The 24303-nt window shown below is 39.6% G+C and overlaps 4 protein-coding genes across 6 annotated transcripts in view; 1 reads left to right on the top strand and 3 right to left on the bottom strand.

Annotated features, from left to right (window-relative positions):
* chd3 (chromodomain helicase DNA binding protein 3) overlaps positions 1 to 6309 on the bottom strand; it is a 38545-nt gene extending 32236 nt beyond the window's left edge. Inside the window, exons 1-2 of one of the 3 annotated variants that reach the window (XM_017033944.2) lie at positions 6212 to 6309; positions 3027 to 3221 (exon numbers count right to left, since the gene is read on the bottom strand). The gene's annotated coding sequence lies outside the window, so the exon portion shown is untranslated. Of the gene's footprint in view, positions 1 to 3026; positions 3222 to 3606; positions 3630 to 3796; positions 4555 to 6211 lie in introns of those variants that run through there. The other 2 variants (XM_017033951.2, XM_017033953.2) reach the window with 2 other exon arrangements.
* naa38 (N-alpha-acetyltransferase 38, NatC auxiliary subunit) lies at positions 6271 to 7853 on the top strand. Its single transcript, XM_008322906.3, has 3 exons — positions 6271 to 6419; positions 7223 to 7397; positions 7523 to 7853. The coding sequence occupies exons 1-3, from the start codon at positions 6381 to 6383 to the stop codon at positions 7645 to 7647; spliced, it is 339 nt and encodes a 112-aa protein (XP_008321128.1). The 5' UTR covers positions 6271 to 6380; the 3' UTR covers positions 7648 to 7853.
* dnajc3b (DnaJ (Hsp40) homolog, subfamily C, member 3b) lies at positions 7295 to 14628 on the bottom strand. The gene is made up of 13 exons (XM_008322894.3): positions 14204 to 14628; positions 13216 to 13326; positions 12957 to 13081; positions 12773 to 12847; positions 12504 to 12647; positions 11489 to 11670; positions 11279 to 11398; positions 11069 to 11174; positions 10640 to 10760; positions 10417 to 10549; positions 10190 to 10338; positions 9518 to 9672; positions 7295 to 7391 (listed from the first exon to the last, which is right to left on the bottom strand). The coding sequence occupies exons 1-12, from the start codon at positions 14286 to 14288 to the stop codon at positions 9524 to 9526; spliced, it is 1500 nt and encodes a 499-aa protein (XP_008321116.1). The 5' UTR covers positions 14289 to 14628; the 3' UTR covers positions 7295 to 7391; positions 9518 to 9523.
* A 402-nt stretch (positions 14629 to 15030) lies between these two features.
* On the bottom strand, positions 15031 to 20214 carry cldn15a (claudin 15a). Its single transcript, XM_008322928.2, has 5 exons — positions 19852 to 20214; positions 17324 to 17488; positions 16876 to 16957; positions 16675 to 16788; positions 15031 to 15647 (listed from the first exon to the last, which is right to left on the bottom strand). Exons 1-5 carry the CDS (start codon positions 20066 to 20068, stop codon positions 15551 to 15553), a joined length of 675 nt encoding a protein of 224 aa, XP_008321150.1. The 5' UTR covers positions 20069 to 20214; the 3' UTR covers positions 15031 to 15550.
* Between the last annotated feature and the right edge of the window lie 4089 nt (positions 20215 to 24303).

Below are 24303 nucleotides of genomic sequence, written 5' to 3'. Positions count from 1 at the left end.
GTTAGAGGTGGAAGTGAATCTGACAGCTGCTACAGATTAGAGGTAATTGGCTTACGATGATGCAAAAGTGTGACATCTCTTTGAACGTGATGAAACACAAGGAAATCAAAAAAGTCAAAATCAAAAACGCTAATAAATTAATGCAGAAAAAAAGTTGTCAAAATCAAAAACGCTAATAAATTAATGCTTCTCCAAGTCGGTAAATGTCTTTCACTAAACCTTTCCTAACAATACACAATAGATTCTCTCTTGAACATTATCAACAAACAAAAATATCCTAGAATTACTGCAGTAACATTAGCAGTCCAGACTGTGACGTTCAGACCTGAACCAGAGGAAGACTGGTTCACTACATTTGTTCTTTGGGCTAAAAAATGGAAAAAGGAATGAGGGGTGGGGGGGTTGTAGATAGTATAGTACCTTTAACAAAATAAACACAGCAGATTATTAGGACCACCATAATCAGAGTAGCAGCTGCATCACTACACTGTTAATATACACAGCAAAACTCTGCAGATCTGGGTGTATGATGACGACAAAGTTTCAGGGGAGACAAGACGTACAATACACTCAGCTAATGGTACATCATGATTAGTAATTTTTTGTTCACAATGTAATTTTATCAGTGGTGCTTTGGCTCAGAGGCAGTGTCTCTGTCATTGGTGTGGAACCCCAGGGTTCACCTCCTGGGCAAGATCCAATCCCCGTGAGGACGTTTGGTACCTTCCAGTGGACTCACCACCCACAGGAAGGTTCAGGGGGGTTGGTAAGGTGCAGTGTGATTTGGGTGGTGGTCATGGAGACTGCTGTCCCCGTGACCCGGTAACAGATAAGCGGATGAAAATGGATGGATGGATGGATGATTTTATCATGTTTTCTAAACAAAATGAGCTCCAGACAAATTAGGACTAAATACAATGTTCCTTTTTTATAAGGACTATGAAAAATACTGTTACCAACTGATGGTCTTGTGTACCTCATACACTGAAATTGTTATCTTAAATAAGATTAAACAAAAACACATCATGATTTATTTCCTCTAATTAAAAGTCAAACTGGTGTTGTCCTATTTACCTCACTGACTGTCAATATATTAAACAACAAAATAATACTAACAATATGTGTAACTTGTGGAAAGATCTCCTTCTTTTACAAAAACACTGTAAAATCCTGTTCTTCCCACTGTTCTGTTTGAACAAACTTACTAAACAAATAAATGACAATTAAATATATAGACAAATAATTCATATAAATACTGAGGCTGGACAAATCACATCAGCAGATTCATCAGATAACCCCCCTACTGGTTGTTGTGCATAAACACAGGAGGGATGTGTGTAACACTTCCATGACTACCCAGTGTCAACCAGTGTTTCTGCACCAGCAGGACATAGCATCTCCTCCTGCAGGAAATCTCACTGTATGCACTGCCTAAGGCCAGGAGGAGTCCCTGTTGTTCTGCGAAACTCCTCCACTGCCTTCACAGCTTTTGATGCTTCTGTCCTTTTAGCCTTCAGGGCGACTCCAGTAGCACAGATGCATGTCAGGCAAGTGTCAGAGAGGGAGGCTTGAGGGGGAGATTTGTTTAATCTGTTTAAGAGAATTTTACTACAGATATTTAGTTCAAGTTCACTGTACAAACTTATCAACACTTTAACGACTCTACATCTTTGTACGATGCTCTTTTAGCACCAGGTTTAGTGAAGGTTTAAAGAAGAGTTCTGTGACACAGGACACAGGAGTTGGTAGACAGACGTTCATCTTCATCTAGAGAAGCAACAATCCACCAACAATCCATGGTCAGAACTGGCCACTGAACCGGTTTTCAGCACAATCGTCAAAGACCAGCGATCAGCTGGTCCACATACGTATTGCCAGTTTTGCAAGTGTTCTGTGTTGGAAAACAGAAGCTCACACTATTTGTAATACAGTATACAGTATGTAACAGAAAGGCTAACATTGAAGGACAAGCCTAATCCAACACTTTAAACACTATCATCCAGTCAAACACGAGCAGTCACACAGAACTGGCTCCTTTTTTTTTCAGACGTGAAGTTACTGGACCCTGGGTTTCACATCCTACAACTGTTTATCTAGTTTAATTAGGCGTGTGGCAGATGAGAAGAGAAATCATTCACACTTCATCTAATCCTGCATGTTTTTTGTACAGTACTACACATATCTCCCCCACCCCCCGCACATTCATAGCATTTTGTAAAAAAAGAAAGAAATGCACTTAATTACTTTAAAAAATAATTCTTCCAAATGGCTATTGTCAGTGTGCAAACAAAAAATAATTACAAATCAGTGCATTTTAAAGGTTTAAATGTATTTGACTTGCTGTGACCTACAGTCTGCAATGGTTTTTTTGCCCTCAACCCCTACTTTGATGAACCCGTGTATTAGACTGTCAGTTGGGGCTTGTTACTTGTATAACCTACAGTTAAAAAATAGTTTTCAAGACTGAGCCCTAGGTTGACGTTCCTTTAAACATCAATCTGCAAGCAGTTAATCTTTCAGCTGAGTTTGAAAGTGTTTTTGTTTAAATAAGTCATTGAACCATGCCTATTATATGCTGACAGCTGAAAGTGTCCCATCTTTACTCCCAGATGTATAACGTTGGTCTGAACAGGTTAATGGGGTCTAAAAAGTGAACTCCAATCACTTTATTTTTTCTTCCAGAAACAACTGTGCAACAACAGAAATTAGTCTGGTTTATTAAAAAGATGATGTCGTAGGTACAAAGTATCTTTTTGAGTAGGAGAAAAAAAAAACAGCCTTATGTTTATATGTTGTATTTGCGCGCTCTCGTACCCTAAAGTCTGTACCGTTGACTGGACCTGGAACATGGGGCTCGGTCCAGTCCGGTCTGCTCACTGTCAGACTGCAGAGCTCTGAGGTTTTTCCAAACATGACTTTTGTCCTTTATATCTGAATATTGTTCTTAGAAGTGACAGAATAGTTGTATTTGTTGTGTGAACTGCGCGTTCCCGCCTGTTCCTCCTGTCTTTTCGACTCTACTCTACCTGGAGCAGCGGCGGCGGCAGCAGCGACAGCGGCGGCCGCGGTGGTTGCACTCTCTCGGGGCGCCGCCGGCGAGTTTATGTCGCTGGCGTTCCTGTCCAAATCCGCGCCGACTCCTCTGCCGTCCTCGTCCTCGTCTTCGTCCTCGTCTTAAACATCGAAATCTCCTCCCTCGGAATGAAGCACCATGCCCTCGTCTTCCTCACAGGAGCGGAGAGGAGAGGACATTATTACATTCCTGTCATTGGATCCAGCCTCGCTGTTTTCTGTCTATAAATATGAACTATTGTAACTAGAAAATCAAGGGTGTTTTTATTTTAATATTCAAATCCACGCGCGTCCAGCCTAGTGAAAAAGTATGTTTTCATAAAAATAAATAAATAAAAGGAATAGCAGGAGTAGGGGGGGCGTTTTGGAATATTTTACACTCATGCAAGCAGAGCAACAAAGATGGCCGCCCTCTCTTATATTTATTTTTTAACAACCCCCCCAATAAGAAAAAAAAATCCCCTTACATAAAAAATGGCTGACTATATTATTTCATGAAGGCACCCCCTCCTTCTCCACCTCCTCCTACCTCACCTCCTCCTCCTCCTCTGGCCCCCTCCCTCTGTAAAAACCTACACATTATTGTTACAAGAGGAGGAGAGGAAAAAAGACAAGAGGGGTGAGTGTGTTTGTGTGTTTCTATGACTGTCTGCTCCCTCTTTCACCTCCTTGTCTCACCTCCACCCCCTCCCCACCTCTTTCACCAGAATCCACCAGAACCCACCAGCAGTTTCTCTTGCTGTCACTGTCACTTTCCCTTTTCTGCACTGCAGACACTAATCTCTGTCAGGATCAACAATCCAACATGGCCGCCTCGCTGTTCAGAGCCCCACCAAAAAGATTTAGTGTGCGTAATCCTACGTGTTTATGTACCAGTGTGTACAAGTCTCTGTGTGTGTTTGTGCTGGGGAGGGATTCTATGAGAGAAGGACAAGAAGAAGAAAAAAAGAAGGGGGTGGGGGATTGGGAGTAAAAAAAAAAAGAAAAATCTGCCGCAGCCATGCCCAGACTTACATCAGATTGTGTTGCTTAAAAATTAACTGCTTGTGGTAAGGATGAAAATCTTTCATTAGATGCAGCAAAGCTGCAGCTGCCGCTCCTCCTGCCTGGAAAGTAACATATTCAACAGCACAGAGCAGCAGACGCTGACGAGCACTCTTTTTAACTTCCTTATTTTTTACTTGTCTATTCTGCAGAAGATGATGTAAAAAGAATTGATCAGATATTCATCCTCAAGGCCAAGTTGATTGGATGTTATTAAGGCCATGGGAAACACTGACCATAACACCCTCCATATCTGTCTGCTCCCAAGCCAGAGCCTTTTGTTTTTATAGAATGCAATGGATTTGCCGTTCTATTAAAAACAAATACTTTGGTAAAAAAAGGAAATTTTTACCAAAGCAAATAACCAAACAAATAGAAAATGCAGTAAAGTATCACAATTTTTTTTATTTTAAGATATAGCCAGATCTCCCAGCCCAAAAGTTAATGATAATATTAGCTAAATATTAGCAACAACAACAACAACAACAAAAAACACCAAGATTATTTTGGGCAGACACAGCAAGGCAAAAGTTAGACTAAATATAACAGAAAAAAGAAAAACAGTGAAGTGTAACTCAAAATTAGCTCAAAAATAATTAAAAGACTATTCAAGGTTGCAATAGCTTTAGGTTAGACTTGGACAAAATCGCAAAAACAGAATGGCAGAGGGGCCTTAAATGGAACAGACAGATGTGGACTGTAGGCAGGCCAGTCAAACACACACTGACCAAACTTTTTACAATTACTACTTCCTGTAAAAAGACACCATCTTAACAGGAGCCAAGCCACACTTGGTTTAAAGTATGACAGCCCTGAGTGTGCGCTATAACAGGTGTCCTCACAGCTTTTCAGCAGCAGCCACAAGTGTGTCCAAAGGAGTTTGTAAGTGTCAGATCCACAGGCCACATCTGTTAGGAGGACGACAGAGACAGGCAGGGGGGAGGAGATACTGTATGTTGTCCTCCTCCTCCTGCTGCTGCCCCTCTTCAGCCTCCTCCACCCCCTCCTCACCATGAGGAGCCCCAAACTGCCAAACTGGGAGGGTAGTGACACAGTTTACATATGCTTAGTGTGTCTGAGGTGACTGTGCACAGTGCACGTGTCTGCACTGAGGCTGACACTGGGGAGGAAATGCTGCCTGCCCTGACACACTGCACTACTGTCACTGCACTCCTCCCCCTCATCCTCCTCCTCCCACACCCACCAGTGTGTTTGGTGAGGCCTGATTTGTCACAGATGAGAGGGTTAAAGCGCCTCCTGTGGCTGCTGCTCTCCAGCTACAACCCACACGTTAAACAGTGTGAAACACACACACACACTCAGGAAAAAACACACCAGCTCTTCTCAGAGTTCAGCTGTCTGTGACCAGAGAGCTCAGACAGCAGATAATGATTAAGTAACACATGTATTGTCACACTTCTGCAGTGTTAACATGTGGGGGTCGGGGGGTGTCAGACCCTTGTGAGCATTAAAATACTATTATGTAGTGATAGTTTATGTATAATTGTGTAGTTTAAATTAGTCCAGAAATGGTCATAAAATATTTTAGCTTGCATTATCCTACAATAATTTTTAATTTGCCCAAGTTTGCCCAAGTAAATGATTTTATTTATATATATATATATATGCGAAAATAGCTAGATGTTTAATCAAGTGTATATAAATACAATTGATAAAATGTTCTACTTTCTTTTAAACATTGCATAAAAACAGTGTTATTGCTGTCAGGTCAAAAATGGTTTAATGCTAGTCCAATTCACTAAAAGTTGCCTTACTTTTAAGATATTGATCAGAGGCTAAAAAACTTGTCTTAACAAATGAACTTACTACCTTTTCAGGCCCAACACTTTATTTTTAAATTGGAAGTTACAGGCCCCAGAAAACCTGAGAATTGAATACTGTATTACCGTATTTTCTCACGTGGCATTAAGCTAATTAAATCCAAACAGTTACCAGTACTATAATATAAAGCAATATTATATATAATAATAGCTATGGTAATGTGATATATTATTGAACTGTAATAAGAATACAGACCTAAACACCTCCTATCGAGCATAAATATCGTAAAGATACGGTTTTATTAACACTTTACCTTTTTCACATATCTTCTTTCCCCGCATTGTTAGTTGTTTATCATGTTGGACGCTAATAACCAAATCAATGTCGGCCCCTTTAAAAAACGGACCTCAGCGCTGAGCTGAGTTGGTCCGTCACTTAAAGTGTTCCGTATGTAAACAGGCAGATACGCTAAGAGGGCAGCTATGGCGACAACAATCGAGGAAAATGGTCCTTCGATCCACGTATGTTGTGATTTCAGTATTTTACGCATTTGTTACCGCTGTTTAAGTGGGATGAAAATTCAGAGAGAACTTTTTTCTTTTATTTCTATACCAATTAATTTCTAAGGCTTGATCTGTAATTTGCGTCGCGTTCCGGCGGCTAACGAGTTGGCTCTCATTACGAATAAACACACCTAGTAAACAACAAATATGTTCGTTTAAACTATTTAATATGTCTTTATATATAATAAACACCCAAGTATTTGTTACCAATAAGATTTGAGATCTTTGATTGAGCTAGTCAGAAATAAAGTCCCCACTGACAGGTTTTGCAGTCCCAATAAGATGTGATTATTTATTTATAGAAATTAGTAGTTAAAATTCCACCTCATAACCCAAAAATGAGCAATACTGGCATAAGGTTAGCCAAAATTTATAAATGTTGCTAAAATCTGAAATCCCGAATAATTAAGTAGCCCACATACAATTCAGAAAAAAGCTAAACAAATTAAATTAAATGAAAAATTATTGAAAAACTATGACCTATATGCAATTACGTATTTGAGGAATGGCGAAGTTAGACGATGTAAATAAAACGTAGATGTGGGACAAAACATAGCTCAACATGTATGAAAGAGACAGCCTCAAAGGCTAGACCCAGCATTTTAAGGCTTAAATAAAGAACCAGGAGATAATTTAGGTAAAAGATAGCTCTAACCAAGGGATAAACATAGGAGGATCTTCAGCTAAGATAGTGACGTATTGTTTAAGTAATTAAAAGAGTCAGTTAAAGGTCAACGATCATCTTCATAATGATCCCCCAGGTGCAGCCTGACCTATCGTCATCCTCTCAGGCCAGACAGAAACTAGAGGGACTCCTGAACAAGAACATGAGGATCCGTATGACAGATGGTCGGACTCTGGTGGGACTTTTCCTCTGCACAGACCGGGACTGTAATGTCATCCTGGGCTCAGCTCAGGAATTCCTTAAATCTGCAGGTCAGAAGGGAGTTAAGGAGAATTGTGAATAATAAATGATGAGCTGCTGAAGAGAATTTTTTCCAGTTTAAGTTCAAGCTCTATGTGATATTTAAGCAGGATTTGTCTCTTTGTCTTTGTCTCAGATACTTTCTCTCAGGGTGAACCCAGAGTCCTGGGTCTGGCCATGATCCCAGGTCACCACGTGGTGTCCATCGAGGTGGAAGCAGACATTCTGGAGGATGGACAGGGATTTGGAGTGGACAATTGATGAAGGTCTTTGAGTTAATGGACTCTAGCAGAGCTTGGAGCTATGGACAATTCTGTCCTTTAGTGATTTCATCACTCAGCGCTTAAAGGACCTAATCAGTTTGTGAAAGAAATGATCATTTCTAGTGACGTGAGTGAGTGAGTGACAGTAGGTATGTCACAGTTCACATCTTTGCACTGTGTGGGAATAAAATGCTGTATAACTGACTTGGTGTTGACCATATTTTGCTCCTTATCCATTTGTTGAGCTTTTTCACAGAAGCTAAAAATGAACTTTGGCTTTGTAGTGGTTTAATAATTTATCTTAGCTATCTGTAAGCTATTTCCTGCTAACATGTTTGGTCAAAATGTACAATATTTCGCTAATAATTATTGGTTAATTGGCTAGCTCATTCTCCTGATTAATCATTTTCCTTACATTTGCTACCTAAATGCCTCAGCTATAGTACAACCAATATACTGATATACTGTTCTTCCATTTTTCAACCCAGAGTGATTTAACCTGTTCTTTGAAGTAGTTTGTTTCAGTATTTTAATGTAGGTGAAGATGTCACCTGATTCACTTTGGCAACAAAAACAAAAGCAACAGAAAAAAAGTAAACATTTTGACTCATTTGAGTAACTTTTAAACAAAACGCCGCAGTCACACGTGTTCACACAATCCAGACAAAGAGGGATTTAAAGTAACATCTTTGAAATGTTGACCAATGAACGAAGACAACTCTTTTAAAGAATGGCACTTACAGCTAAGGTTTCTTTCATTTTTTACAGTAGCAAACAAAAACATTTGATTTGAATTGTTCTATCTGTGCAGCAGTAACTCATTGAACTAAACAATAAAGATAATGTGTAAGGTTTACTTTTACTAGTTTAGTCTTCTACTTCAGAGGTTTTTAAAGATTCTGGGGAAAGAAGGTTTGATGAGGTTTTCTTTCTAAGGGGTCAAAGTGCAAGAATCTCTGAAATAATTAAAAATAAAGAGAACAAAATCTACATTTTCTATTTCTGCAATAAATACTGTCGTTAAAGTGAAAAATTTCAAACAATGTTCAGTCTTAACTGTATCTTTTTCCAAACAAGACCAAGTCAAAAGAGAAATGTTTTTCTTTCCACTGAAGTAAAACCTCAGTTTTTGTTACAACAAGTTTGACCACCCATGAAAACTCACAGATGTCAAATTCAGTTCAGTCTGAGTCTCCTAGATGTCAAGTCGGAACGAGACAATGTGTGACAACAGCGGTGAGTACCCAAAAATTCCAAGTCGCTATAAAATGTCCAGGTAAGTCTGGGTCAAGTCCTCATGGTTTCAGTCCACCTCTAAGTATTCTCATTGATGTTCATGTGATAAGTGTGCCAAAATCCTAGTCAGGTCACAAGTCTGAGGCTGGAGTGCTACAACAATGGTTAATGGACCACCATGACTCAAACCCATTGACAAAACAAAGTAGCTACTGAAATCAGTGGACTTACGGGTTTGTTCTTTGGAGTGGAGACATTTCAATGTGTTCAATAAATTTGTTTTTCCAAGATTACTATAAAGAAAATCTGAAAACAGTGAGTGAATTAAACTGATAGCTGCAGCAAAAAAAGCTTGAAACTGGCGCAAAGTTGAAAATGAAGGAACTGTTCTGAAACATTACCGTTTCCATTCCACTACGGATCTGTAATGTTAACAAGGGTTTTGTTTTCTGTCGTTTTTCAACAGTCAACAAGTAATGTTTCCTAAAAACCCAAAGTTTTTGGACTAAAACGTCTCAGGGAACCCCACTGTGTCCACTCTGGAGTTTCTGGAGGATGTCTTCCACAGATGTTTCTCCTGATGTCCCATTAAAAAGAGTTCGAAAAAAACCCTGTTACTGTTATGTTCGTACTTGAGTCTAGTTGTACTGGAACTTGAAGTGGAAGTTGCCTCCAGACTCAAAAGGGTTGAAGTTGAACGGCCAGCTCTGATGTCCACCTCCGGCTCCACCCTGCTGGTTCTCTGGGTCGAGGGGATCTTCACCAGCATCAAACTTCTGCCTCATTTCTGTGTGAGCAAGACAAAGACAAAACTAAAAATCAATGTTGGCTAGGGTTTTTAAAGTCAATAAAAGCTAAGCTAACAGTCATTGTAAGTTAAAAAGGTTTAGACACAGATGTTCCACAGGGATCAGTTCTTGGTTCTTCATTTACTATTTTAACAAACAGACCTCTGAACAGTTTTGTCCACGTGTGTGTGTGTTGTTCTGGGCTACATTTTTAGTCATACTCTGATGCATTCCAGTAAATTTTATTTGACAGTGCCGACCTTGAAATGTTAGTTGAAACACTTCATTATTGTCTTGGTGAACATTTAATATTTATATGACAAATATTTACAAATGTTTCTTTTGATACCTAAACTTTTTAACCAATTGTTAAGTGTGTTTAAATCAAACCTATATTAATATTATTGGATATTTTTAGCAAAACATTTACAACTTATAGTCAACTATCTTTAGGTGAAAATACTCTTTTAGAAAAAAAAACACCCAAAACAAAGTGAGTGTTGTTTAACATCAGACCTGGGTCAGTTAAGACTTCTTTAGCCGACGCTATGTCAATAAATTTCTTTTCCGCTTCCTTCTTCTCCGTCTCAGACTGGAAGTTGTCTGGATGCCACTGCTGTGCCAGTTTCCTGTAGGCCTTAATGATCTCCTGCTTGTTGGCATTCCTAAAAAAAAACAGTACATTTTGTTTTAAATTTGTATTTAGTTTTGAAGTGAGACTGTAGATTAGGAAGTTAAGTTACCTGCTGACGCCGAGGATTTTGTAGTAATCTCTTTTACGGGATAGTTTGAGGAGCTTCTGCGCTCGCTCCAGCCCTTCTCTGATATCGCTGCTTTCACTGTCAAACTCTCTGGCCTCCTGGTAATCTTCCACCGCTGACGGACACAAGACTTAAATGTTGACTGCCTGAACCAACAAACGCAGGAGAGTCAAATCAAGTTTTTTGCAAGGCTGCTTTTATTTACCCTTCTCGTAGTCCTGGTTGAGGATGAAAGCTTCTGCTCGGTCTCTGAGGATCTTAGCATTGCGGGGCGATCTCTGATGAGCCTCTGAGCAAATGTCAATTGCTTCGTGAGCTAGCTTAATCTGGTTTTGATGATCAACACAACATGAAAACACAAAGAGCAGTGGAATTTATTAGATTAAGATCCATACGACACAGCAGGTATTGCACCACCATAGAGTATTTTTTCACCACTCCAGAGTTGATCAAAAGTAGTGTTTCCCACACTTCTTCTACATATGTTTTGAAGACAACAAACCCTAGTATGTCAATTTGCTATTACATCAGAAACACATTAGCTACCTATAGTACTATCACCATCATAAGAGCTTTAAAAACTCTCATACCTTCAGTAAAGAAACATGTCAAAGAAAATCCTCCTCTGACTCACCTTGACCAGACAGAAGCAGATCCTCTCTTTGGCCAAGTTTGTGTAGTGAACCACACTAGGCTCTGTTTTCATGACTGACTGGTACTTTTCAATGGCCTCCTGGAACCTAATCACAGAGGTTAGAAAGATTGTTTTTATTATTGTGTCAACGCGACAAAAAAAACCCCAACATTTTAGGAGGGAGGAGTGGTCACCAACAGCCGAACTGACCTGTCCTCCTGAATCAGCTCCTCTGCTGAGTCCAGTTGTTTGCTGAGCTTCTTCACCTGCTTGTAGTGACTGAAACATTCCTTGTCATCCTGGTCCAGCTTGAGACATTCTCTGATGTGGCTGCACAGGAGGATGCAAATGTGGACTTTGACCAAACCTTGGCTTGTAAGCCTTCACCCACAGACAGAACAGTTCTACTTTAATGCTTACTTGAGAGAATCGTGGTGTTCCCCGAGGCTGTAGTGCAGTAAGCTGAGCTTCAGGAAGGCAGCGCGGTTGTCATTGCGCAGCCTTACGGTCGGTGTTAGATCCTGGATGGCTTTCTGAGGATCACCCATTCGGATGAAACATTCTGCACGAAGCTCCCGTGACTCAGGATCCCAGGGAGATATCTGGAGCATGATGGAAACAGAAATATCCAATTAGTTTAGCTTACCTTACCTTAGCCATATTATTAGCTGACAAGCTAATCTCTAGGCATCAGGTGTGTCACTTACAAGCAAGTGTAGTTTAATTTTATTTTCTATACAGTGATCCCTTGCTATAACGCGGTTTACTTTTCACGGTTTCGCTACTTGACGGATTTGCATCGTGCATTGTGTTCTGCATTCTGATTGGCTAAAAAGTCACTCCGCTTCTTCTCTACCTGTGCGCCAATAACGTTGCGGTTTAATATGTACACGTACGTAAAACAGCTTGCCAAATTGACATTACGTACGTGCAAATTCTCTTGCAATTTCGAGTTTATCAAACCCCATAATGTCGACAAAACGCTCTGGACCGGCAAAAGTACCTGCGGTAGGGACCAAAAGGCAGCGGAAGATGCTGTCTATCGGTGATAAAGTAAAACTATTGGACATGCTAAATGAAGGTAAAAGCTATGCGGCTGAGTCCCTATGTGTCAGCTTGTTCGTTCTTTCTCTTCTTTTTCTGAGTATTTAATTGTAAAAAAAATAAAGATTTCTACTTCACGGATTTTGCCTATCACGGGTTCTTTTTGGAACGTAACCCCCGCGAAAAACAAGGGTTTACTGTATACTTTTTTTTCTAGGTCTGATGTATTTTTTGACAAATTTTAAAGCTATCTTATATTCTGTCATCCTCCCATTTAATCATTGGTAAATTATTATTATATTTTGGATTTTCTTATGGCCTTGAGAAACAAATCCAAAGTTTTTCAAAATCAAAACCTGTTGTCAGGGTTCATCTGAAGGTGTTCACCCACCTCTATGACTCTCTCCAGCACGTTAATTGTGGTGCTATAGTCCCCCTGGTGGTGGGCAGCATGTGCCTCCTCCTGCAGCTCCTCCAGCTCGTGTGCTTTCATCAGCTGGTTCTGAGCTTCTTCGTGGTCTGGAGATCGTTGGAGCTGTGAGGTTGATAACAACTTTGACAACAAGTTTTTTTTAAATTTTCTGACAAAACACTAACACCATCAGAGAAGTGAGGCTGGAGCTACGGAAATAACAGAAGGAGAGAAATGTATAAACTGACCACTGCTTTAAAGTCCTCTCTGGCCTCTTGGGTGTTTCCCTGTTTTAACAGGATGTTCCCTCTCTGCAGTCTGGCCTGTAAGTGGTCAAACACAAAGAGGAAGACTTATTAAGAGTCAGGTCCCAGAAGACACAGAATGAAGTTAACATTTCTGATGTATGGTAGTGAGTTGTTGTAAACATACAGCCAGAAAGTCAGGCTTGAGCTGAATGGCTCTGGTCAGGTCTGGCAGAGCAGATTTGGATTTTCCCATGGCCAGAAACACTGCTGCTCGTTTGTAGTACGTCAGATAGTTCTTAGAGTCTCCCTCTGACAAAAATACAAGATCGGAGAAAACTTTGATTTCCATTTTGTTTGCAGGAGTGTGATAAAGATAGAGTGAAATATCAGCCAGTGGTGGTGAGATGAGGCGTGTGTCTGCAGCTCCACATGTGTAACCTTACCCACAGCAGAGTGGTAGTGGGACAAGGCCTCAGCCAGCTGACCCGCTGCCAAAAGCTTGCGGCCCATTTCCAAGTGGTGTTCAATCTCGACATGAGTTGCCCCCAGGACACCTGTAACATAAAACTGCTTCAGCCCCTGCTGGCAATACATTGCAACGACAAGGTAGAGAAAAACTGAAACGGCAAAGATAACACACTGCAAAAAAGGGTAGGTTGTATCCCTTTTTCTTTCAGAGTGGACAATGCTAATGTTGCTAAACTGCATGTCCACTTTTGTCCCATTCTTGCTGCCCAACAGTAAATCATCACCATTGTCTGTCCATTATCTCCCCCCTCACAATGCTCAATTTCCAATAAGAGAACAGATCTGGACTGCAGGTCGGACAGTCAAGCTCATGCTCCATGTCTATGAAGTCAGGCTTTTGTGATCAGGTTAACATTAAGTTTATGATTTTGCAGAATCAGATTCTGCTGAAGCAGGGGTTTTCAACAGCATGTCCATCGCCACTAGGGGTCCATGAAGATACCAAGATCAGACTTCTTCATATTTGGTTTAAATGAAAGCATGGATCTGTAAACCTGTATAGTGTCATTAGCTTGGTGTGGATTGAAAAATAACAAGTGGATTCACACAGGGCAAGTCCAGTTTAATACAAAACGTACCCTTTTATTCCTTTGTTCAACCCAAACCTTTAGTTTAGTTGGTGCTTCTTCTACACCCAGTCCTAATGTCAATCTTTTAACAGTAATATCCCTGAAAGTACTTCTATAACTCTGACTGTGCCCAAATGTCATTTTCTGCGTTTTCTTTTTGATTTTAGGTTCTTCTCTGGGGATTGGGGTTTGTACCTATCTGTCATTTAAGCTAACATTCAGATATAGTTTGAGGAACTTTTCTCAGCGAGACACGTCAAATTACAGATAACTTTTGAAAGACGTCTGTCTACATGTTAATCTGAGGTGTGAAGCGGTCACTTTTTGGTCCTACCGTCCAGCTGGATATCCAACAGGACACACAGCAGTGACAGGGAGCAGAGAACCCCGCTGAGTCCGTTCCGACGACACCAATCCATGCCGAAACCACCCGCACTCCCCAAGCTAGCTCACTGACGAAAGCCCCCGCTCTCAACGAAACCAGCTACACTCACTCTCAACGTAAATCATCTGTTCTATGGCTGTTTTAAATCCCCATCTTGTCTTTTCTGTGAACCGAGGAACAGTAACAGCAAACGCCAGTGTATTTACGGTCCCTGCGTATCAGTGGTCCGTATGGAAAAACGAGTGAGTCTGCGCTACAAGGTTCCCAGCTCCGGAAAAATAGATAAAACAAATATTTTTCACATATTACCGATATTAATTTTCATGTATGTTTATTTTACGAATATGATACTGAAATTAATAGTTGACGACGCGCTACATTTTGTAAATTAAGCCTTTTTTACATCTCGCTAATTTTACTGGCTGATAGCTCACTGATTGGTCCACGCGGGACAATTCGGTTCTCGTCACGAGACGTGGGCTTATCTGATTGGATAGTTTATTTTAACAGCACTTTGATATTTTAATAGAACCAAAACAGGCGTCAGTTCATCAGCACATGGTCCGAGAATGGACCTGCGAGTGTTTTTAGAGTGACGAGGCCGCAGTCAGTGAAGCGTGACACGAAGATTTGGGTCAGGCGAGACAATGTGGAACCGCTGATGAGATGAGCGCAGGTTGTGCTTTTGCCGAGAGTTAGCAAAAGATTAAATACTGGGGAAAGTATTATATAAGTAATATAAACAGTTTGTAGGGAGCCAGAAAAGTACAAGGAAGTTTGTATATGTAGCTAAATAATTAATTTAATTCCAACAATGTGTAAAAATTACATCTGAATACTACACCAAACTCATTTTATTATGTGCAATAGTAAAAAAAGGAAAGAAGACAGAAAATATGGTGAAAACAAAGACAGAGTCAAATTTTATCTACACAAGTGCCAAAAAGACACAGAAAGAGGAATCATCAGACCTTTGACCTTCCTGCAGCAAACAGGAAGTGTCAGTGCAGATCAGCAGATTAAAAACAAACAAGTGCTAAAAAATATTCATCCTGAACTAAAGAGACATGAGTGGCTGAACTCTGTACAACTTTTACAACAACAACAACATTAGTGACATCATCGTTACACTGTTACACCGTCACACCGTCACAGAGCAGCAGACTTCTGACTGGTTTTATTTACAGTGTAGAAACAGCAGTAAGGACGCAGCTCCTGTTCACACAGTGTTTCCACCTGACCAGAGGTGAAGACCACCTGCCGCCAGTCTACAGACAGCAGCTCCGTCTCTTCCCCTCAGACGTAGGCGTTCCGTCCATAAGTGCTGGCCCCTGCACTTCTGGACAGCGCTGCTCCAGAATACGCCGTTCCTCTGCTCTGATAGGGCATATGGCTGCAGAGAAAAAGAACAACAATGTTGCATGAGATTCAACCTTTTGTCATTTGTTGTATTTTTTTCTCCAGTTCTTAAATTTAGACTTTTTTTAAAGTCAAAATTTTAAAGAAAGGCTTAATGTTTTAGCCAGCATTAAGCCTTTCCTTTTTTAAAATTCTTTTTGGTGTGTTTTTGTTGAATATTCTGAAAACTCCCTGTGGTCTGATAAGGCTGCAGGAAAATCAAATATATGACACATTTAACTGTTATTTATGGGCTTTTTAAAAAACTATTCCCTGAAATAATACTTAACCATATTTTGTTGAGTGTTAACCATATCTTGGTTAACATATAACTTCCTGGACTTTGTATTATTTGGAATATCTTTTGTTAAATGTGTGGAGGAAATGCTGTTATTATTATGCTACAATCTTGTAGCAACATTTTTCTCTGTAGTCTTTTTATTCATCTGTGGTCAGTTTGGTTGGAGTAGAGAGTGGCAAAAAATATGACACTTATTTAGCTTTTTTATAAATTCTTTAATGTCATTTTTTATTTATACACAATTTAGAAAAATATGTCATTTAATTATGTCTTTATAAATTGCTTTGTACAGGCTTTTTGCATTTTAATAATAATAATAATAATAATAATAATAATAATAATAATAATAATGAGAACTTCATTGTTCCCACATTTAAATGTTAAATGTAAATTGTTGCGCTGCAACAGGCTGCCCAACAGGAGGCGCCAAGTATGTGGCTTCTCCGGGGCTCGAAATCAGGACGTTCTGCATGTAACGTGTGTAAGCAATCAATATCTGTTGGCTATGAAACCACTCATTTTTGCTATGTCTCTGGCTAACCTTTAGCTTACAATTTCAGTTGATGTTAATAGAAATATTATGACATTTAATATAAAATGTTTTATATGAAATCATATTTTTACAAATGCAGATGTTTTTCACCTCTGTAGCGACAAAGAAGACAGAAAAACAGTCACCAAAAGCTAAGACACTAGGATGTGATGCTAAAAGTCGACTTACTATTTAGTAGGCTCCTGTGTGCCCATTTTGCAGGAGCAGGTGAGACAGGCTCCACCTGCGATGGCCAGGATGGCGGAGCACCAACCGATGTAGAGGCCTTCTCCAATCTCATACCTGCAGGAAAGAGTGGAACCCGCCATTCAGAGGGTCAAAGGTCATGTTAGGGGTTCCTATCCCACCACACCAACACCAGTGTCTGACCTTGTTCCCAGATGTAGAGGATTAAAGAAATCCTGAGTGATGTTGAAGGCATACCAGGAAACTGACACCATGGTACACAGACCTGAGGACAGAAAACACCGAGATTAAAGACAGCAGTACAGTAGTTAATCATCCAGCTGGTACTAACAGGTACTAACAGGTACTAACAGGTACTAACTGGAACTATTTCTAAGCTATCCTTTAGAAATCTGCTTTCTAATTGAAGTCAGGGGGCATCATTGCTTCTTTTAGCGCTACAGTTGGCTAATGCTTTGCTCTCTGTTAGCGACCATTGAATTTAGTTGAGCTGCTTTATTTTGTGAACATTATTTTTTTTTAAAAACAGTTTTTGATCAAATCAGCTTTTTTAAATCTATCTAAAGCTCCTTTAAGCTCTTTTTTTATTATTCAATTTTGAAAAAGTTGAGAAACCACCAGTGATTTTTACCCTGCAGAATGAACAGGACTCCAGCAGTGCCGGCGATCCTGCCTTTCAGAACATAGTCCTCTCCTCCTGCCTTAGAACACTGTAGTCCAATCAGCGCCGCCACCAGGCCAAAGGTGCCAAGGATGATGGATGTAATCATCAAGGCACGAGACGCCTGGATGTAACCTGCAGAGGGAATGGAAAAACACTGAGTGGAAGTTTCTGTTCAAACAGACTGGAGAACTGAAGTTAAACTGGAGAACAAGAGTTAAACTGGAGAACTAGAGTTGAACTGGAGAACTGAAGTTGAACTGGAGAACTAAATTTAAACTGGAGAACAAGAGTTAAACTGGAGCACTAGAGTTAAACTGGAGCACTAGAGTTAAACTGGAGCACTAGAGTTAAACTGGAAAACTAGAGTTAAACTGGAAAACTAGAGTTAAACTGGAGAACAAGAGTTAAACTGGAGCACTAGAGTTAAACTGGAGAACAAGAGTTAAACTGGAGCACTAGAGTTAAACTGGAGCACTAGAGTTAAACTGGAGCACTAGAGTTAAACTGGAGAACTAGAGTTAAACTGGAAAACTAGAGTTAAACTGGAGAACAAGAGTTAAACTGGAGAACTATAGTTAAACTGGAGAACAAGAGTTAAACTGGAGAACTAGAGTTGAACTGGAGAACTGAAGTGAAACTGTAGAACTAGAGTTAAACTGGAGCACTAGAGTTAAACTGGAAAACTAGAGTTAAACTGGAAAACTAAAGTTAAACTGTAGAACTAAACTAAACTCTTCTTCTTCTATCAAACATGTTCATGTCAACAGCGGCATCAAACTGGAGAACTGAAGTGAAACTGTAGAACTAGAGTTAAACTGGAGAACAAGAGTTAAACTGGAGAACAAGAGTTAAACTGGAGCACTAGAGTTAAACTGGAGCACTAGAGTTAAACTGGAAAACTAGAGTTAAACTGGAAAACTAGAGTTAAACTGGAGCACTAGAGTTAAACTGGAGAACTATAGTTAAACTGGAGAACTATAGTTAAACTGGAGAACAAGAGTTAAACTGGAGCACTAGAGTTAAACTGGAAAACTAGAGTTAAACTGGAGAACAAGAGTTAAACTGGAGCACTAGAGTTAAACTGGAGCACTAGAGTTAAACTGGAGCACTAGAGTTAAACTGGAGAACAAGAGTTAAACTGGAGCACTAGAGTTAAACTGGAGAACTATAGTTAAACTGGAGAACTGAAGTTAAACTGGAGAACTGAAGTTAAACTGGAAAACTAAAGTTAAACTGGAGAACTGAAGTGAAACTGTAGAACTAGAGTTAAACTGGAGCACTAGAGTTAAACTGGAAAACTAAAGTTAAACTGTAGAACTAGAGTTAAACTGGAAAACTAAAGTTAAACTGGAGCACTAGAGTTAAACTGGAGAACTATAGTTAAACTGGAGAACTGAAGTGAAACTGTAGAACTAGAGTTAAACTGGAAAACTAAAGTTAAACTGGAAAACTAAAGTTAAACTGTAGAACTAGAGTTAAACTGGAGAACAAGAGTTAAACTGGAGCACTAGAGTTAAACTGGAAAACTAGAGTTAAACTGGAGAACTAAAGGTAAACTGGAGAACTAGAGTTAAACTGGAAAACTAGAGTTAAACTGGAGCACTAGAGTTAAACTGGAAAACTAAAGTTAAACTGTAGAACTAGAGTTAAACTGGAAAACTAGAGTTAAACTGGAAAACTAAAGTTAAACTGGAAAACTAAAGTTAAACTGTAGAACTAGAGTTAAACTGGAAAACTAGAGTTAAACTGGAGCACTAGAGTTAAACTGGAGAACTAAACTAAACTCTTCTTCTTCTATCAAACATGTTCATGTCAACAGCGGCATCATTGTCAGACTGGAGTTCAGTAAAGATCTGGAGAGGGTTAACTGATCAGAGGTCAAACGACTTCAGCTCCATTTTAAATCCAGATTATAATGTTTGAGGAACAACAATCACGATTATTGATTTAATTCTAAAACTTTGATACTAATACTGATATTGTGGTATAACTTACATGTTAAAACAATGTTGAAGAAAATGGAAATATAAGCAACTTGTCTAATGTCAATGTTAAAAAAAAACTCTGAGATGAAATTAGCTAAAATATAAGAAACAACTGGCAAAACTTTAATAATTTAAAATCTCACCAAAACATTTAATTGGTCAAAAATCTGTTACACCAGCATAATGTATATTATTATTATACTATTATATATATGTGTGTGTGTGTGTGTGTGTGCTAATAGAGATAATCAACTTTTAGTTGATTATATGCTGCAGGTTAGCTAAGAAGTTAGCTACTGCATCAAAGCAGAGAGAGAGAATTGATGTGTCACTGTTTGGTCTGTAGTTGACCTGGTCTGGGAGTGTGTTGGACATAAGTAGTAGGTAGAAAACTAACTCCATGGATTACCTAAGGAGATTACAATGGTCAGAATTATTTCGAATGTCTCCTTCTAACTCTAGTCACTTTTCTCCAAAGACAAAATCAAAAGTTTGTTTTTTTTTCCTCACCACTCAGAGCCAGCAGCGAGGGAAACTCCCTGCAGTTGTGAACGCCGGTGGAGTCGGTCGCACACGACATCCACAGGTTCTCGTAGATGGTGGAGGTGGTGATGACGTTCCCGTCCACCGTGGATGTTCTCCAGTACCGGTTGGGCAGTGCGACCCCTACCATCACCCACCCCAGAAACCCCAGAACCAGGGCCACCACTTCCACAATAGGATCCATCTTCGTCCTTCTTCTTCTTCTTCTTCTTGGTCCAAAAGCTGATCCAGATCGAAGACTCACAAAGGTTGTGTTTGCAGATCAGAACGTCTCGGACTGTGTGTGTGTGTGTGATCTGCAAATATGTATAATCATTTATAAGAACAACTCTCCCTCCTCCCCACACTTTTTTTACACCCCTGAAACTGAGCAGGTGTTTATCACCTCAGTCTCAGGGTCCAATGGTCGCTCCTGTCCTGCACTTAATCACTCTGTCCTGTGTGTGTGTGTGTGTGGGTGGGTGTGTGTGTGTGTTTCCTGACAGCGTGTGTGGACGTGTCATTCATTACAGCTGACCTGATTATTGATCATTTTATCAGGCTCACTATTGGAATCCTGAAGGAACGACCTGTTCATTCAGACCACAGCACAACAACACAAACCAGTGGTGTGTGTGTGTGTGTGTGTGTGTGTGGGTGTGGACTCAGTCAAGCTCAAACCATGGGATAAAGTCATCACCTGTTAGATAAGCCTACAATATAAGGATTTAGCCTGAGGTTTGAGCAGGTCGTTCTGTTCTTTGGACCACGTTGGAACTGTTATTTCCTGCTCACACAGGAGGACGGAACAAGAGGAACAAATAACCAGAGCACAACACGAGACACTAGTCAGAATGAGCCTGGAGTCCAAAACAGTGGACAGAGCTCTGCTGAGGAAGTGACTTCTGTCCGGAGCTGTTGAAAGCATCATGTTTCTAGAAGTTTTAGAAAAATAAAACATTTCAGTTGTTGCTCGGAGAACAGCATGAATATGAATCTGTCACAACGTTTCCAATGTCATAAAAAAAGTGAGCAATTCTGTTCATATGATCTGTGGAGGTTCTTAGTCATCCAGGTCATTTAATCCAAAACTAGTTACATCCAGGGCAACTGGACGAGGCAGGTTTCCTGAACAATCATCTTCTTGGATGAGAGGTGAAACGTCTTCTGCTCCGTCCAGTTGCCCTGGATGTATCTATTTTTGTATATTCATACTGGTAAAAACTAGTAGGAGAGGATTTTGGCCCTGGGTGATGTTCAGAGAGGTTGATGTGTGGGAAACCAGGAAGAAAGTGTGTCAAAAGAGCCCAGAACATCTGCCAAGATACAAGTGAAGGACCAGCTCCGGTTTGGACCGCAGGTGTGAACAAAGACCTCTTTGCTGAGGACTGGACTGGATCACACCAAGAGTCCAGGTCCAACTACTTCTGCTGAAGACCAGGCTGGAGTCTGCTGAGAAGAAGCTGGATAAGAGACACAGACTGAAGGAGATCATCTGGTCTGAGGAGACTGAAGCTGGACGTCTGTGAATCTAGAAGTGTGAATGTTGTGAATGAAGAAAACAGAAGACAAAGGAGATTCAGATGAATCAAACAACACAGTCACACACGCAGCAGTGGGACCTAGAGGAACCTAATCCAGTGGAACTGTTCCTCTTCTAATAGTGACTGTCAACAGCGGCATCATTGTCAGACTGGAGTTCAGTAAAGATCTGGAGAGGGTTAACTGATCAGAGGTCAAACGACTTCAGCTCCATTTTAAGTCCAGATTATAATGTTTGAGGAACAACAATCACGATTATTGATTTAACTCACTGGTCTCCAGCTTCAGGAGACCATCAGGTCCTCCAGAGAAGACGGACCTGTGACACCCCAGGACTGACCTGACTGAAGCTGAGACCACGGCCACACAAAAGAAACACAGCTCAGTATTTTAATGATTTTATTGCTTTAAACTGCTCACACCTAAGGGCCACGCCCCAGGTTTTTATGATTTGGAATGCTTGTTGCCTCACTGCCATCAAGGCTGTGTTTGTTAATGGAAACATCAGAGTTGATGAAGTTGGAGAGGACAGATACTGAAGGTCAAAATATTCCAATGTGATGAACAACTCCAATCTCAAAGTTCTCTATCTATCAACACTGAGACTGAGACCAAAACAATGTTTTTAAGGAGGTGAAACAGCAAAATAAGACAGGAACTGAGGAAAAGGTCACCATTCAGTGAGGTGGAGAACAGGAGAAAACCATATTTCAACCACTGTGTCGGTTTGGGGCTGCATTTCTGCCACAAACCTGCTAAAAAAAATCCCCTGTGGCCACTAGTTCTGCTCCAGTCAAGAATGAAGAGAGGAGGATGAAATATATAATAAAATATAAACTCGATCAAGTAAAAACATTTAAATTATTAGGAACATGAACTAAATTAAACATTCAGTCAACAAATGGCAGTTTGTCCTGTTTTAGTCAAGGTGAGAAAAAAGAGAGAAGGTCAGCCAAGAAACTGCACCAAGAGAAAACAAACAGCAGCCAAAGGTTCATCTTAAATATGCTGGATTAAAACGGCATAAAGTTTGAAAGGAAACATATTGTTAGTCCAGGAAGAGTAAAGAAAAAAATGAACAGAAAGATAACAGCACTGTCAACACGATGTCAACGCGACGATGATGTTGACACAGTTTCTCTGTTGTGGAGTTTCACTTTTTTTCTGCTGCTTCAGTTTCTGTGTTTGTGTGTCTTCATTAATAATCCTGCTGATAGCTGCAGATAGCTGTTTAAACACACACACACACACACACACACACACAGACTGAGGTCAGTAGGTTGATAATGTAGTTTAACGTTGACCTAAATCTCAGACGGAGGTGTCTTTGGAGTAAAGGTGAGTTTATGTTTCTAAACTAATAAACTAATGAAGGTGAACACCTACGACACAAGTCTCACGATAGTTTTTACGACACTGAAGACTTTCGTTCCGATAAATCGATCTAAAGTTCATTATTGTTAAATTCGTGTTTCGGAACCCACCTGGTTTAGTTTTGGACAGCTTCTTTCAAATTTTCCCATAAAGCTTTGTAATTTTTCTTCTAAGGCAACACTTAGCATTTATTCCTCCATTTTCTTTTGCCAACTTTTATCTAAGCATCTATTTCAGAATCCGCATTTTGCCTAACACAAGTTTTGTTTATTTTAAGCATATTTAGCTAATTTAGTTTATTTATAGTTACATGGGCTAACTTTTAGTTACTTTTACTGTTACTTTAGTTGTCTATTTTTGTCCATTTTTTGTCAACATTTAGCCAATTTGAGCTTCATATGTAATGATATTTACTATAAATTACTTGCTAACTTAATAGTTTACCTAAAACTTTAGGAAAATAAAGAAAAAATGCTAACAGGGTTAAAGATAGCTCTTTGGCACATTTTAGCTCGGACACAAAGAAAAAGAGTGGCTCACGGACAGGTAAATATAATCAGAGAAATAACATATAAATGGCAATAAAGTAAACAATGACAAAACTTGTAAATAAATGAAAATGTAAATGCAAAACGTTTAGCTATTTTTGTTAACATTGAACAGTTGATACAATTTCTCTGAGCAGGTTTAAGCTGATCGAACTTTAACCAACATTCTACTTATTATCAATTCCATAATTTCCTCACAAAGTGCCGGAATTTTAACTCACTATACATTCATTTTAACTTTTAACTAATTCTCCTAATTAATAATGCCATAGCTAACACCTTTCTGCCTGCTGACTATTGTTAAGGTATTTTTTTCTTTTGGTCAATATCAACAGTTACAGAGACCATAGCACAGCTGCAGTGACATGCTAATTGTTGAAGCTCAGAAACATCCGGTTCTACTGGTTCAGACCAGGAGTTCCTTCTGTCGTCCAATTTTTCTTGGAATGCACGCGAATCCAATTCCAATGCTTTCCAGGAATTGCTTTATAAAAGGTCATAAAATCCAAAATTCATTGACAGAAGCTGTTTGTCATTTACATCCAGACACAGTCAGAACAAACGCAAACTAAATGAGCTGTAAAAGCTCAGCCCAACAGTCAGTCATTCACACAGCAAATCAGACGAAGCTGTGGTCCAATAAAAACATCACCGCGTGAACATGTTTTTGTGCATGGCTTCATTTTTTTATTTTATTTCCTACAGATAAAAGTTACTGACAATAATTAATTTGTGTAACTACTAGTTAAAGAGAAAATATCCATCAAGTACTTCCACAAATAAACTAAGGATTAGGGAAATGTGTAGAAATGAGCTCAACACTAATTAAAAGATCATTTTAATTGCTAAATGTAGTAGTTAAATAAATAAAATTAGGCACAAATGGAATTTAAAGCCATCCCTGGAAAGAATGAAAGTTAGACTAAATGACTGGGACCATTAACAAACATTAGCACAGCGATGGCAGACACGAGTT

This window comes from Cynoglossus semilaevis, chromosome 1, assembly GCF_000523025.1.
Source record: "Cynoglossus semilaevis isolate Cse_v1.0 chromosome 1, Cse_v1.0, whole genome shotgun sequence".
Lineage (NCBI taxonomy): Eukaryota > Metazoa > Chordata > Actinopteri > Pleuronectiformes > Cynoglossidae > Cynoglossus > Cynoglossus semilaevis.
Note: the sequence above shows the minus strand (reverse complement) of the source record. Positions and strands in the feature narration are given on the sequence as shown.